The 15,476-nt window shown below is 38.9% G+C and overlaps 1 protein-coding gene across 1 annotated transcript in view; it reads left to right on the forward strand.

The window, feature by feature from the left end:
- ITGA9 (integrin subunit alpha 9) overlaps positions 1–15,476 on the forward strand; it is a 496,852-nt gene that overhangs the window by 306,571 nt on the left and 174,805 nt on the right. The window contains exon 16 of the mRNA XM_063452059.1: positions 7,963–8,112. Coding sequence (XP_063308129.1) covers positions 7,963–8,112 — 150 coding nt within the window. The remainder of the gene's footprint in view (positions 1–7,962; positions 8,113–15,476) is intronic.

The raw sequence follows: 15,476 nt of genomic DNA on the forward strand, positions 1-15,476 counted from the left end.
ATGATTTGATGTGCTCCCTAAGTTGCAATATATGTTCATTGGTGGAATCTTCATTTAGTTTTATTTTTTAGTATTTGCCATCTGACTATTGCCTGTCACCCGCTTTTATATAGCCCTGGGTAATCATAATCACCACTCCTCCCTTGTCTGCTGATTTGATGGTGATAGCGTAATTATTTCTAAAGTCACTTATAGCAGTTTGTTCCTGTACTGACAGTTTATGAAATATTTTTTTGGGGGGCTTTGTTTGGTTGCAGAGTATGCTGTTCTTAGATGGAAACATTGAATGTAGCTGTCTAGTTTGGCATTTTGTCCTGTGCTGCAGTGAAATGGGTGTTCTTTTTCCTGCTGTTGTAATCCATTGTTGTTTCAGTCTTTATCATGGAAGTGTTCCTTAAGTCACACCCTTCTAAAAAAATTCTTCCAAGTCAGAGAAGAGCTCAATGTGATTACGTTTTGTGCTAGGACAAAATGATTGTCCTTTAGAGAGAACTGATACTTCTGAATCTGATGGTTCATAGTCAGAAATGGTAAGAATCCCTGATTTCTATTATCAATGTGTAAGTGTTTTTTAGGTGAGCTATCACATAATTTGCTCAAACCAGTTGGTTTCCCCAGCACTAAGCACCTTGCCCGAGCCAAAGAAAATGCGTTGACAGTCGTCATTAAATGGAGTGAAGCTCATAGCCATCTGTTTCTGCCTTGTTTATTTCTGGAACTAAGTTCCCATTAAAGATGCTGCTATAGAGTACAAAGTGCACTAGGAAAGAAAACACTGGCTCGCCTTGACAGGGTTATTCAACACAGTCTGAATGGCTCTGTACTGAATAAGGTAAAACCATCTGCTGTTGTACGTGGCTATTTATACTGCAACATTTAAAATGTCCCCTATATCAGAGTAAGCCATATTAGAATGTACCTTCACCTGCCATGATTCAGATGGTTCATATCTACTATACAGCCTCTGGCTGCTCACTGTAACTCTACACTAATAACTTGGAAGCCATTACTCTTTGCTATAATAGTCAGTAGGCGGTTTTAATGCATAGCTTCAACATAGTGTGCCTTTTTAACAGGGAGGCGTATGAAGGCAGGAAATCATTTACCTAAAACCCTATATTCACATTGATAGGTGGCTAAATCCAAGCCTTTAAGAATGCAAGGTCTCTGGGTGTCCTAAGTTACCACAAGATTTTCAAAATAAACAAAAGTGATCACAATGTCTTCTGGGTTTAAATGCTTACATTGTGTTTTTGTGTAATATTTTTGCTGTGAGGTTTTTTATCTTTCCAGACAAACTATTTGTATTTACGAAGTTATTTTTTTAAGACCATACATAAAATAATTCTTATAAACAATGATTCTTACTTACTAAAGCGGTGTCAGAGGGCTGCACCCTGTTTTAAGTAACATCAGTTGAGCTTATACAAGGATCTCATATGCCTCTTATAATTTTCTTTTAAAATATGTCCCTGACTAAAAGACATACAAAAACTTAGATACAACCTGTAAGAAATAAAAGTACTGTAATTTAATAGAAATTAGAGGGGTAGGCTGAATATAAGGTCCAATACAGTATACTGAAAGTAATGCATCTATAATACTTCAGTTTTAATAATAAGGAGATCAGATCCATGTGTACGCCAAAGGACCTCCAAAAACTCCACTGAGAAGTATTCAACCACCAGTGTGGACCTGTAATCTGGCTCTTTTGCTGTGTGCAGTAGAGATAGCAGGTCAAACCAGTAAGAGAATCTGGTATTTTAGCAGCAACCAGAGCAGATATTCCATCTCCTACATCCAGATACCGGGTATTGACATTTAATTGTAATTTATATTTTTTATATCAATGTGTATATACTATATGTACAACTGATAAAAGCAACTGTACATTAATATGCACTTGTGTTATGTACACTGATATTTTCCCCTTGTGTATGTATTTTGTAAGAGTGTTCATAATTTTACATGATACTGAAAGCAAGGAAACTGACTTACGAAATTAGTTTGTCATTAATTGTGAAACTGTTCTGTTTTGCTAAAATAGTGGGTGAAATATTGGGTGGTTTGATTTTAAAATGTAATTTAATTTAATTTGAGTTTTGAGGCGGAGTGTTTTTGAATTGTGTTTAGATAAACTATTGAAAGGATTATTGGCTTCAAACCAAGGTTCACATAGACACTGAAACATATACTGCATTGCAAGTGAATAGGAAATGAGACAATATCTGAATTAAATGCACACACCCATTGCAAAGACAATGCATTTAACTTCTATATTATTATAGTAGGGGTATGACTAGCTCTGTACTATAGCATCATTTACCTGCTTTTCCACTTGCAATGAAGATAATGTCCTCACAACTGTATATCAGAAGAATATTTAATTGCATCAGTTTCAAGAAGTTTGACAGAATCCATAAATACATTGACACTATTAAGCACGGATGTTTCAGAGTCCATTGTTTAATATTATGCTAATGATTTTCATATGTGATGTCCAAACTCCAAGATGCCACCATTAAGTTGGCACATATATTACTCTCCTCCCCTAAACATATCAATATATTATGTATAAATTATAATTTTGGGGGACGATGAGGGGCACTTTGTACCTGCAAATTTAATTATTTGGTAGTCTTTTTTGAAACATTTTAGATGATATCATTATCTGCTAATAATAATCATTTATTAATTTATATAAATTAGAACAAGTGAAAGACATCTTATTGACAGAGACTAAACATTTAATGCTTAATGATGCATTGCTATAAACATTATTGCTGCTGAGCTCTATTACAAGCTCATGCACACCAAAAATCTGGAGCATCTACAATAGAGGGACATTGAGATAGAAAAGAGTAAGAGATGGATTTTAACTAAAAATAGATGCTTGCCCATCCTTCTGGGACATGAAGGTACTGCCTCTGTGCGGTATTCAGTTCTACATTTGCTTTCTAAAATATGTCACTTTCATTTAAACATCAGCTCCAGGATCCATTTATTCCTAGCAGCCAAAATATCCTACAACCAAGATGAAAATATGGGCACTAGTAGTATTTTTTGTAGGGAGATGGTACCCCACCCTAATAGGCATACTTATTTGTCATCTGCTTTACCTTAAAGCCAGCTGTTAACTACCCATTGGCTCTGAATTAAAATTAAATCTTGAAACAATCCTACATAGCCTGCTCTGACAAATGTGCTATGAATATTTGGCTTAAGTGGTCAATTTGGCCCCCTTACAATAATGTGAAGTCAGGGCAGAATGGTACACTAATGTTCACTATGTGATACAAATAAGAGGCTCTGAAAATCTGAAAAATGAGGTTGAAGGAGGACTTTTCCTGATGCTACCCCCTACAACTTGATCCTTGCTCTATGTACTACAATTGTGTTTTTAATACTTACGTTTGACCATTAAAATAATATATGACCAATAAGTTACAGTGCTACCATAAAAACACTAAAGCTTTTTGCTCCCTATCTAACAGAGAGGCACATGAAGACAGATAATTATTTGTCTGAAGGTAGATAGCCACCACCAAGACTTAAAGAACCCAAGGTCTTTGGTTAAGAAACCACAAGTTTAACAAATGTACAGTGATCCAAATTTCTTCAGGGTGTAAAATTGCAATGTCACAATACAGAAAACAATTCTGCAATTGTGATTGCAGTTATAAATGTAAATGTTACAGGAACATGGCTCACTTACTGGCATAAGGGTAGCTATAGCCATGGTACATTTTAAAACCGATTTCTAGCCCTTGCTCCATGAAAAGGCGCAATGCTTCTGAGCTCACTAGCTGGAAGGGGACAAAAGTAAAGTTTTATCCACTGTTGGTCTCTAGATCCAATGAGATTGCCCTATATTGAAGGGTGAGATGCCATATGAAGCTATACATGACCCAGTGTAAAGTTTCTGATTTTCTAGCTCCTCTTCTTATGACATGCCTCTTAGCTTAAAGGGACACTATAGTCACTAAAACAACTTTAGCTTAATGGTGAACAAAGAACTGGACTGTCCAGTGACCATGAGTATAATAAAAATTTACTTTTAATAAATTCTCAAGATAATAAGAGCTGAAGAAATGCCAAGCTCTAAACGGACATAACATAAAAGATGGAAACAAAGAGAAAATCAATGAAAGTATAAGTCCCTACTAGGCTAGTAAGTCTCTCTAACTGAGAGTGCAAACTGGCACTAAATAGTTAGGTCGTTCCCTTCATTATCTTTGTATATTAGCTGTCTGGGTTCCAATAATGGTCTGCCTGGCATGAAAGGAGTTAAACGGACAACATTTTCGTAGCTCCTCCCACCAACCAGGGTGTCTGGCGCCCTATGTAAAATCGGACACACAAGGATTTTATTCACCCCTTGAAAAGCCGCTTACAGGCGAAACGCGCATCGGGGCTTTGCTTCGTGTAGCTTTATCTGTCAAGCCGGGTTACCTTACCGAGCTAGCAAGTTAGCTGAGCTTTAGAAATCTTTGCAGTATTTACTAGCGGTTCTTTAGACTCTCATTGATTGTCGTTCCGTTATTCAGCATTGGTTAGTACCATACAAGCGGTCTCCTACAGTTAGACGCTCCGTACTCATTAGCTCGGCATCTCCATCTCTATTTATATTTTGGGGACGTTTATGCTCGTATTTAACTTGACCACATTATCAGACGTTGTTAGGCTGAGGCAGGGACTTCTTACCTAGCAAGTTACACGATCAAGAGTTAGTCCAGGTTAGCTCAGGGTATTTGTACGGTCGGCCCATTCAGGACTATCCATTTGGACTAGACTAGATATTTATCAGAATATTTAAATACCCTTTGTGATTTAGACAGGACATTTATCTATCTATATCTCTCGCTATCCTGGACTACTATTTCTATTTTAATATATGTCTTCCTTTTCTGTCCCTACTATCAATTTTTCTCTAGGGGTTCTGGCGGTTACCTGTTATTATTATATCGATACTCTCCAGGGAGTTTCCCTGCTTGAGTTTCAGCCAGCACCCTGTATGAATTCCTTTTTTCTTCTCTCTCCAGCTAGATTTAGATACTTTGTTTAGATGATTTTGCGTTACAGCTACATTGTGACCCGATATCATCCTTTAGCCTAACTATTTAGTGCCAGTTTGCACTCTCAGTTGGAGAGACTTACTAGCCTAGTAGGGACTTATACTTTCATCGATTTTCTCTTTGTTTCCCTCTTTTATGTTATGTCCGTTTAGCGCTTGGTATTTCTTCAGCTCTTATTATCTTGAGAATTTATTAAAAGTAAATTTTTATTATACTCATGGTCACTGGACAGTCCAGTTCTTTGTTCACCATTCAACTCTATGGGTTAACCCCTTCACTTTCTGTCCAGCTACTCTATTTACAAGCTTCACTCCATTCTCTATATTAACTTTAGCTTAATGACGCCATTTTAGTGTATAGATCATGTACCTGCAGTCTTGCTGCTCAATTCTCTGCCATTTAGAAGTTAAATCAATTTTTTTTATGCAGCCCTTACATAGCCTTCCTAAGCTCTTCCTGTAAAGAGCCATCTAATGTTTATACTTCCCTTATTGCAAATTATTTTTAGGCTAGCATTTCTTACCTCCTGCTCTGTTAATAGCTTGCTAGACCATGCAGGATACTCATGTATGTAATTAAAATTCAATTTACAAAGCAGGACATAAAAACTTAAGTAAGTAACATCTGATTTAAAATGAAACCATTTTTTTTTTCAGTCACAGCAAGGGGAGGTGAGGCCAGAGCTTCATTAACCGAAACAAAAGTGATTTAACTCCTGAATGTGAGAGAATTGAGCAGTGAGACTGCAGGGGCCAGTTCTATACACCAATTCTGTTTCATTAACCTAAAGTTGTTTTGGTGACAATAGTGTCCCTCTGGTAATAAATGCAAGACACATACTTGGCCAAGCAGTAAGAGTTGCGCAGTGAATTGCCTAAGTACGTTTGGTTCTCCCACATGTTCAGGCACTTTCTAAAAACAAAGCTCTAGATGTATAATGCTCTTTATTAAAGCTGACCCTGCTCTGTGATTGCCATGTCAAATATCTGGCTTTAAGGTTTTGCACCTAACCATGCTTCCATGCAAGTACAGGTTGACATGAATAACGACAGCAAAACACTGCACATACAGGCTCCAAGCATCATGACAACTTCAAATCAATTAAGTAGTTATGGTGCTTAGAGTATCCCTTAAAGTTTTATCTCTTATGATAAAGGTAGTGAGCCTTGAATTTCCATTAAGTCATTTGCATGTGAATTAAAAAAAATGTAGAGTTAACTCAAGCTTTTAATTCTATGTGTCCTATGGAAAATCTGAAGGGAGGCATGTTTTTATTTTATTTATTTTTTTCATGTATTACACTGGAAAAAAGGTGTTCAAAATGAACAGTGGCTGGCTGAATGCCTTTCCTGATTTATAGTTGTGCCATTAACATTTTACATAGAGTCTTCAATGGTCCATTCTTGACTGGAGCCAAAGAAAGTGATTGGAAGCAGTAACAGGAAAAAAAATGTTTTTATTTAATTTATAGTAACATTTAAAATTACTTGATGCTAGACCAGCCTTACTGTTTCTGTCTCTCTCTTTCTCTCTCTCTCTCTCTCTCTCTCTCTCTCTCTCTCTCTCTCTCTCCCTTCCTCCTTTTAGCCTAGCCATGATTAAGTGCTAAGGACTTGCAATGTGGACAATAAAGACAGATGGAATTTTTCAAAGGATGGCATTTTGTCAGGGAATGCTCCTTCTTTTAAACATAGAGAAAGGTGTACTTTGGTTCACTGTCACTGATGAACATTTACATCCTAGATGTCTTTGTTTTGTACAACATTTCCTATAAAACAAACATTTCATTACACACACTTAAGAGAAAAGCTTAGCTTACTGTATTAAATGTATTTTCAAATCATTAAATTGACTATTTACTGCTAGAGCAAGCAAATGCTAATCTAAACCAGAGTCTGCAGGCTGGACATGAGTAATGATATATTTTATATGAACCTCTCCTTTATCCTGTATGCATCAGCCATTGTTCTCATCCATGCTGTACAAATTGTAAGGACCTAAAAGGAGAGCAATAGTTGGAATACAGACACTGCTGTATATGTATAATGTTATACCTACACACCACACTCCTATACATTAATAAAAACAGTTATCCCCCCATCAAAGCTTGACTATAGGAGGTGAATTTTATTATGTGCATATGTATATGTTTGCCTTCTTCAAAAATGTGATCAGGGGTGCCTGTTTGGTGGGATGATATGAGCATCAACACACCTTGAGGCAACTTGCAGGTATTAACTAGTCCATGTGTTTATGGGTGTCTGTGTGTTTATGGCTGTGTGATTTTTACAGTGTACCTGCATGAGGTGCCTGTGTCTGCTTACATATTAGCATTAATTTCTGTATCAGTGCTAGTATTTACTTATGCTTGCCAGGATACATCTGTGTGGAACAGTTTGTCTATGTATATGTGCAAATGTGTGGTCACATTAAATTTTGGTTTCTGTGGGTTTGTGGTTAATTAGGTTGGTGTGTGGCAAATTATGCATTGATTAAATGTGTTTTTAATTATTTGTAGATGGTTTGTCATGTGTGTGTTGCTTATCATGTATTTGTTTGTGTGGACACGGAGGTCCTACAAAAAAAAAAGGATATAATAATAATAGTAGACTGTCATGCTGATTCTGAGTTGCTCTTTTTGAACAGTGATAGTGAACATGACTGAACTGAAAAACCATGGGCGGTTTTTCAGTTGTAAATCTGAAAGTATTTCTAGAGTTCAGTGAAGATATATCAGTCACTATGCTCTGTAATTAGGTGTTATCTCCCCTCCATGAGTTTTATTTACATTATCTTTCCTCTTGTTATGTTGAAAATAATGATTGAGTGTTCTTTTCACTGTAAAATTGACACACCGGTAACTGTTTTGATATTTTTTGTTTTCTAGCGAAGAGTAAAAGATGTGATATCTCCTATTGTTTTTGAAACATCCTACAGTCTTGAGGAACATATTGTTGGGAATGAGGAAAAAGAATTACCTGCCCTTAAACCTATACTTCGCTGGAAAAAAGGACAGAAGATAGCACAAAGAAATCAGGTAAGAAGTGATACTGCTTTTTTGGAGGTTAGAGAGGTTTGATAGGAGGTTGGATATACAGTATCTCACAAAAGTGAGTACACCCCTCACATTTTTGTAAATATTTTCTTAAATCTTTTCATGTGACATCACTGAAGAAATTACACTCTGCTACAATGTAAAGTAGTAGGTGTACAGCCTGTATAACAGCGTACATTTACTGTCCCCTCAAAATAACTCAACACACAGCCATTATTGTCTAAACCGTTGGCAACAAAAGTGAGTACACCCCTAAGTGGAAATGCCCAAATTGGGCCCAAAGTGTCAATATTTTGTGTGGCCACCATTATTTTCCAGCACTGCCTTAACCCTCATGGGTATGGAGTTCACCAGAGCTTCACAGGTTGCCACTGGAGTCCTCTTCCACTCCTCCATGACGACATCACGGAGCTGGTGGATGTTTCGCTCCCCCAACTTCCGTTTGAGGATGCCGCACAGATGCTCAATAGGGTTTAGGTATGGAGACTTGCTTGGCCAGTCCATCACCTTTACCTTCAGCTTCTTTAGGTGTGTTTGGGGTAGTTATCATGTTGGAATACTGTCCTGCAGCCCAGTCTCCGAAGGGTGGGGATCATGCTCTTCTTCAATATGTCACAGTACATGTTGGCCTTCATGGTTCCCTCAATGAACAGTAGCTCCCCAGTGCCGGCAGCACTCATGCAGGCCCAGACTATGACACTCCCACCACCAAGCTTGACTGTAGGCAAGACACACTTGTCTTTGTACTCCTCACCTGGTTGCCACCACACACGCTTGGCAACATCTGAACCAAATAAGTTCATCTTGGTCTCATCGGACCACAGGACATGGTTACAGTAATCTATGTCCTTAGTCTGCTTGTCTTCAGCAAACTGTTTGCAGGCTTTCTTGTGCATCATCTTTAGAAGAGGCTTCCTTCTGAGACGACAGCCATGCCGACCAATTTGATGCAGTGTGCCGCATATGGTCTGTGCATTGACAGGCTGACCCCCCATCCCTTAAACTTCTGCAGCAATGCTGGCAGCACTCATACGTCTATTATCCAAAGATAACCTCTGGATATGAGGCTGAGCATGTTCACTTAACTTCTTTGGTCGACTATGGCGAGGCCTGTTCTGATTGGAACGTGTCCTGTAAAGCCACTGTATGGTCTTGCCCACCGTGCTGCAGCTCAGTTTTTATGGTCTTGGCAATCTACTTCTAGCCTAGGTCATCTTTATGTAGAGCAACAATTCTTTTTTTTTTCAGATCCTCAGAAAGTTCTTTGCCATGAGGTGCCGTGTTGAACTTCCAGTGACCAGGATGAGAGAGTGTGAGAGCGATAACACCAAATTTAAAACACCTGCTCCCCATTCACACCTGAGACCTTGTAACACTAACAAGTCACATGATACCTGTGAGGGAAAATGGCTAATTGGGCCCAATTTGTACATATTCACTTAGGGGTGTACTCACTTTTGTTGCCAACGGTTTAGACATTAATGGTTGACGTGACTAAAGACAGCAAAACACTGCACATACAGGCTCCAAGCACCATGACAACTTCAAATCTATTTAGTAGCTATGGTGCTTAGAGTATACCTTCATTGTGTGTGTGAGGTATTTTGAGAGGACAGCAAATTTACACTGTTATACAGGCTGTACACTTACTACTTTACATTGTAGCAGAGTGTAATTTCTTCAGTGTTGTCACATGAAAAGATGCAATCAAATATTTACAAAAATGTGAGGGGTGTACTCACTTTTGTGAGATACTGTATGTACAAATAACATATTACATATCCTCTCTTATCTTATGGGCGTTCCATCTAGGCTTGGCATGCAAGGTTAGAGCCTTAACCAGTGAGTCACTTCCATACTGCTTCTGGGTCATTGTTATTTTTATTGTAAGCTGAAGATGTAATGCTTGTGAATCTGTTATAAAAGCCAGGCACTATCAATCTCCAAACACAGGAATCCATGAAATCAGTTAGTGCTGAATATACTATGATGGATGGTTGAAAGAGCTCATACTATGTATTTTTATTTACAATATCCACTTTAGTGGTTTTAGTGTTTCTTAATTTGTCCAGCATGAACAAATACATCTCGATATATTAATGGCTCAGTGTTTCTGTGCTACAGAGAGATAGTTGGATGAAAACAGAGTAAACTAGGCTAACATTCTAAATTCTTACTGCTTGGACCCAGGGCCAGACTGTGACAGTGGCGGGCTAGAGAGGGAGGAGGTTTGTCAACACCAGTGACAAGCATGCCTTCTCTCAAAGTGAGCATGTAGGTTCAATGCTCTAGCAGGACATACCATGTGCAGAGCCCTACTAAAGAGCTATTGCATGTTCAGCACAAGCAAATTTAATGACATGCTTGCACTGTGTTTGCTGGTGACTTGTCTCTGGTGTCTCTATAAGTGGTATATCAAAGGACAAAAGGTTCAGGAAAGTGTATTGTGCATGGTTTTGAAGGCTGCTACCAGGATTGTGTGTGTGTGTAGAGTGACCTGATTGTAGTTTGTTGTTTTTTGTAAATAGTTTGGTTTCACTGTTGATTTTGTGTTTGTGATGTAAAATGTGTTGCAAGTGATTGTAGAGAGTGCGTGTGTATGCATAGGGCTCATAGTGTTTATATGGTTGTAGTGAGTGTGTGCATAGGGGCTATAGTGTATGTGTGTATAGGTGATGTAGTGTGTGTAGGCGCTGTAGAGAGTGTGTGTTCAGTGAATGTAGTGCGTGGTTGCGTTCAGGGGATCCAGAGTGTGTATGTCAGAAATGTGTGTATATGAAGGTGGTGCAGGGTGTGTCTATAGGGGTTCTGTTGTGTTTGTAGAAGATCTACTGTGTGTATGTGTAGAGGATCCAGAATGTGTATAGGGGATTTAATGTTGGTCTGTGTAGAGTATTTGTAAGTGGTAGAATGTTGTAGAGTGTTTGTAAGTGGTAGAATGTGTACAAGGGATCTAGTGTGTATGGGTGCAGTGTCTGGAGAATTTTATAGAAGCTTCAACTGTCTAAGAGTTGTGCTAAGAGTTCTTTTTTACTGTTACAGGTAAGATTCATCTGTAGGAAAAGGTTACTGATTGCACAAGGTTTGATTTCCTGTTGGTAATTATAAGGCATTTGATTTGATTAGGTAGCTACTTGCTATTGATTGCTGTTTAAATTAGCTATTGTTTGCTAATAAGCAGAGGCCTACCCAGGTGTTAAACATTCCTAGTGGGAGGTGATTTTAGGAGTATATAAGGGTAGTTGTCATTAGCTTGGCTAATATAGCTTGGTTGCTTCATCTAAGAGTTGCTTCTAAGTGTGTGTGGTTGGAGATATTCTGGAGAGTGTTGCTTCTAAGTGTGTGTGGTTGGAGATATTCTGGAGAGTGTTGCTTCTAAGTGTGTGTGGTTGGAGATATTCTGGAGAGTGTTGCTTCTAAGTGTGTGTGGTTGGAGATATTCTGGAGATAAGCTGGAGGTAATCTGAGGTATTCAGGAGGATAAATAAAAAGTAAAGGTTCGTTTGATTTAAATTATTCACCTCATTGGAATGGCAGACTTAGTTCAGTGTAATAGTTGCTTTGCATTTGTTTCACGTTCCACTTTTTGGAGGTTTGGTTGTTGTCTAATCTGTAGACAGTTCTCTATCTTGCGGCAGGAGATTGTATTTTTGAAGTCTGAGATTTGTAAATTATCTGGTAAACAAACTCAGGCTGGAACTGCTGCAAAGCCACTGCCGCAGAGACATACTAGGAATGGCAGATGGATTACTGTAGGATCTGGTAGACTTGGAGTTGTGGATAAAAGGCATATTGCGCAGTCTCTACATAATTCATTTTCTGCACTTTCAGAGTGTAGTGGTGTCGTGGAGAGAGGCACTGAGGCTAGTGGTGTTGTGCAGAGAGGCACTGAGGCTAGTGGTGTTGTGCAGAGAGGCACTGAGGCTAGTGGTGTCGTGGAGAGAGGCACTGAGGCTAGTGGTGTTGTGCAGAGAGGCACTGAGGCTAGTGGTGTTGTGCAGAGAGGCACTGAGGCTAGTGGTGTTGTGCAGAGAGGCACTGAGGCTAGTGGTGTTGTGCAGAGAGGCACTGAGGCTAGTGGTGTTGTGCAGAGAGGCACTGAGGCTAGTGGTGTTGTGCAGAGAGACACTGAGGCTAGTGGTGTTGTGCAGAGAGGCACTGAGGCTAGTGGTGTTGTGCAGAGAGGCACTGAGGCTAGTGGTGTTGTGCAGAGAGGCACTGAGGCTAGTGGTGTTGTGCAGAGAGGCACTGAGGCTAGTGGTGTTGTGCAGAGAGGCACTGAGGCTAGTGGTGTTGTGCAGAGAGGCTTGAAGACTATGGTGAGGCCTAATAGAAAGCAGTTGTTGGGGGATTCCATCATAAGAGGTGTGGAGATGGACAATGGTGGTCTTGTGAGGTGTCTTCCCGGAGCTACTGCTCACAGAGACAGGAGACGTATCTGTAATATTGTTAAGCAAGCAAAGCAGGAAGGGGAATTGGATGTACTTGTCCATTTAGGGACAAATGACTTGGCTTGCAATGAGGTTTCAGAGGTTAAGGAAGTTTTTAGTGTTTTTGCCAATGATATACGGCAGGTTGCTTCCACACTGTCATTCTCTGAAGTTCTGCCTGTGCATAACACTCAGAACGACAGGCGGATGCGTATTAGGGACTTTAACTTGTGGCTTGGTGAATGGTGTCGGGAGCAAGGATTTGGCTTTATTTCTCATGGTAGCTCTGTTTGGAATGGAAATAAACTGTACAAAAAAGATGGTTTGCATCTTTCTCAAAAGGGAACAAATGTTCTCAGTGAGCAGTTCAGAGGTTTTGCTAGGATGTATTTAAACTAGGAGGGGGGGGGGGGCAAAAGGGTGATAAAACATCAATCCAATTGTCTCCCAAAACAAGGACAGAAGGTGCCTGTAGCAAATGTGTTAAAAAAATGATAAGCTTAGAGTCATGTCTACAAATGCTCGCAATTTAGGGAATAAGATCCATGAACTTGTGGCAATAATGGCAACTGATAGTGTAGATTTAGTCGCTGTTACTGAGACATGGTATAATGAGAGAAATGACTGGGACATAGCAATACCAGGGTACTCTTTATATAGAAAAGACAGGGAAGGTCAGAAAGGGGGAGGGGTGGCCCTGTATGTAAAGGATAGCATAAAATCTAGCCTAATAAAGGTTAGTGAGGCGAACATAGAGTCCGTTTGGGTTACGTTAGAATTTGGTAATCACACAGTAACTCGTGTAGGTGTGAATTATAGGCCCCCAGGACAAATTGAAGAGTTAGATAATCTACTAGTTGAAGAAATAGCTAAAATGACAATGAAGGGGGAAGTTATAATCATGGGTGATGTTAATCTTCCTGATGTGAATTGGAAAACAAAAATAGCTACTTGTGCCAGGAGCACACATATTCTAAACTCCCTATTGGGATTGTCTCTAAAACAAAACAAAAAACAAAAAACGTTGAGGAGCCAACTCGTAAAGAGGCCATACTAGATTTAGTGTTAACAAATGGAGATTTGGTATCAGATATTACTGTAGGTGAAAGTTTAGGATCCAGTGATCATCAGTCAGTGTGGTTTAATATAAGAACAGTGACTGAGTCACACCACACAAAAACAAAAGTTTTAGACTTTAGAAAAACAGACTTTTCTAAAATTAGAATATGTGTAAAGGAGTCATTATCAGACTGGAGCAATTTAAATGGAGTCCAAAAGAAATTATTTAAAAAGATTAGATTATTTAAAAGTTGCACTACTGAAGGCAACAGAAAATTGCATTAGGTTTGTCAGTAAAAGCAAAAAAATTCAAGAAACCACTGTGGTACTCCGCAGATGTGGCCAAAATAGTAAAAAACTAAAAGTTAGCATTTAATAATTATAAAAAAACCCAGAGTCAGGAAGACAGAATGACCTATAAGATTAGGCAGAAAGAGGCTAAGCAAGTTATAAGAGCTTCCAAATCACACACAGAAGAGAAAATAGCACAGTCAGTAAAAAAGGGGGACAAAACTTTTTTTAGATACATAAATGAGAAAAGAAAAGTAAAACAAGGATTAGTTAGATTAAAAACAAAAGAAGGAAGGTATGTAGATGAGGATAAAGGTCTAGCTGACTGCCTCAATGAATATTTTTGTTCGGTATTTACAGATGAAAATAAAGGAAAGGGACCTCAGTTAAGAAAAAGGATAAATGAGTCATTTATTACACGTGAGTTTACAGAGGAAGAGGTTCTATTTCAACTGTCAAAAGTAAAGACAAATCAGTCAATGGGACCTGATCGAATACACCCAAAGCTACTAAAAGAGCTTAGTGGTGTACTAGCAAAACCATTAACAGATTTATTTAACCAATCATTGATAACAGGAGTAGTCCCAGAAGATTGGAAGTTAGCGAATGTTGTGCCCATTCACAAGAAAGGTAATAGGGAGGAGTCGGGCAACTATAGGCCAGTAAGCCTTACTTCAGCAGTGGGGAAAGTGATGGAAACCATGTTAAAGGATAGGATTGTTGAACATCTAAAAACACATGGATTTCAAGATCAGAGACAACATGGGTTGATAGAGTCCTAACCTCAACATCTGAGGAAAGGGATTTAGGGGTGATTATTTCTGATGACTTAAAGGTAGGCAGACAATGTAATAGAGCAGCAGGAAATGCTAGCAGAATGCTTGGTTTTATAGGGAGAGGTATTAGCAGTAGAAAGAGGGAAGTGCTCATGCCATTGTACAGAACACTGGTGAGACCTCACTTGGAGTACTGTACACAGTACTGGAGACCCTATCTTCAGAAGGATATTGATACCTTAGAGAGAGTTCAAAGAAGGGCTACTAAACTGGTTCATGGATTGCAGGATAAAACTTACCAGGAAAGGTTAAAGGATCTTAACATGTATAGCTTGGAGGAAAGATGAGACAGGGGGGATATGATAGAAGCATTTAAATACATAAAGGGAATCAACACAGTAAAGGAGGAGACTATATTTAAAAGAAGAAAAACTACCACAACAAGAGGACATAGTCTTAAATTAGAAAGACAAAGGTTTAAAAATAATATCAGGAAGTATTACTTTACTGAGAGGGTAGTGGATGCATGGAATAGCCTTCCAGCTGAAGTGGTAGAGGTTAACACAGTAAAGGAGTTTAAGCATGCGTGGGATAGGCATAAGGCTATCCTAACTAGAAGATAAGGCCAGGGACTAATGAAAGTATTTAGAAAACTGGGCAGACTAGATGGGCCGAATGGTTCTTATCTGCCGTCACACATTCTATGTGTATGTGTGTGTGAGGGGTGCAGATGGTAGTAGAGCAATTTTTTTTTTTTTTTTAAATCTCCACTCCCTTCTTACCTTTTGCC

This window comes from Pelobates fuscus, chromosome 4 (assembly GCF_036172605.1).
Source record: "Pelobates fuscus isolate aPelFus1 chromosome 4, aPelFus1.pri, whole genome shotgun sequence".
Classification (NCBI taxonomy): Eukaryota; Metazoa; Chordata; class Amphibia; order Anura; family Pelobatidae; genus Pelobates; species Pelobates fuscus.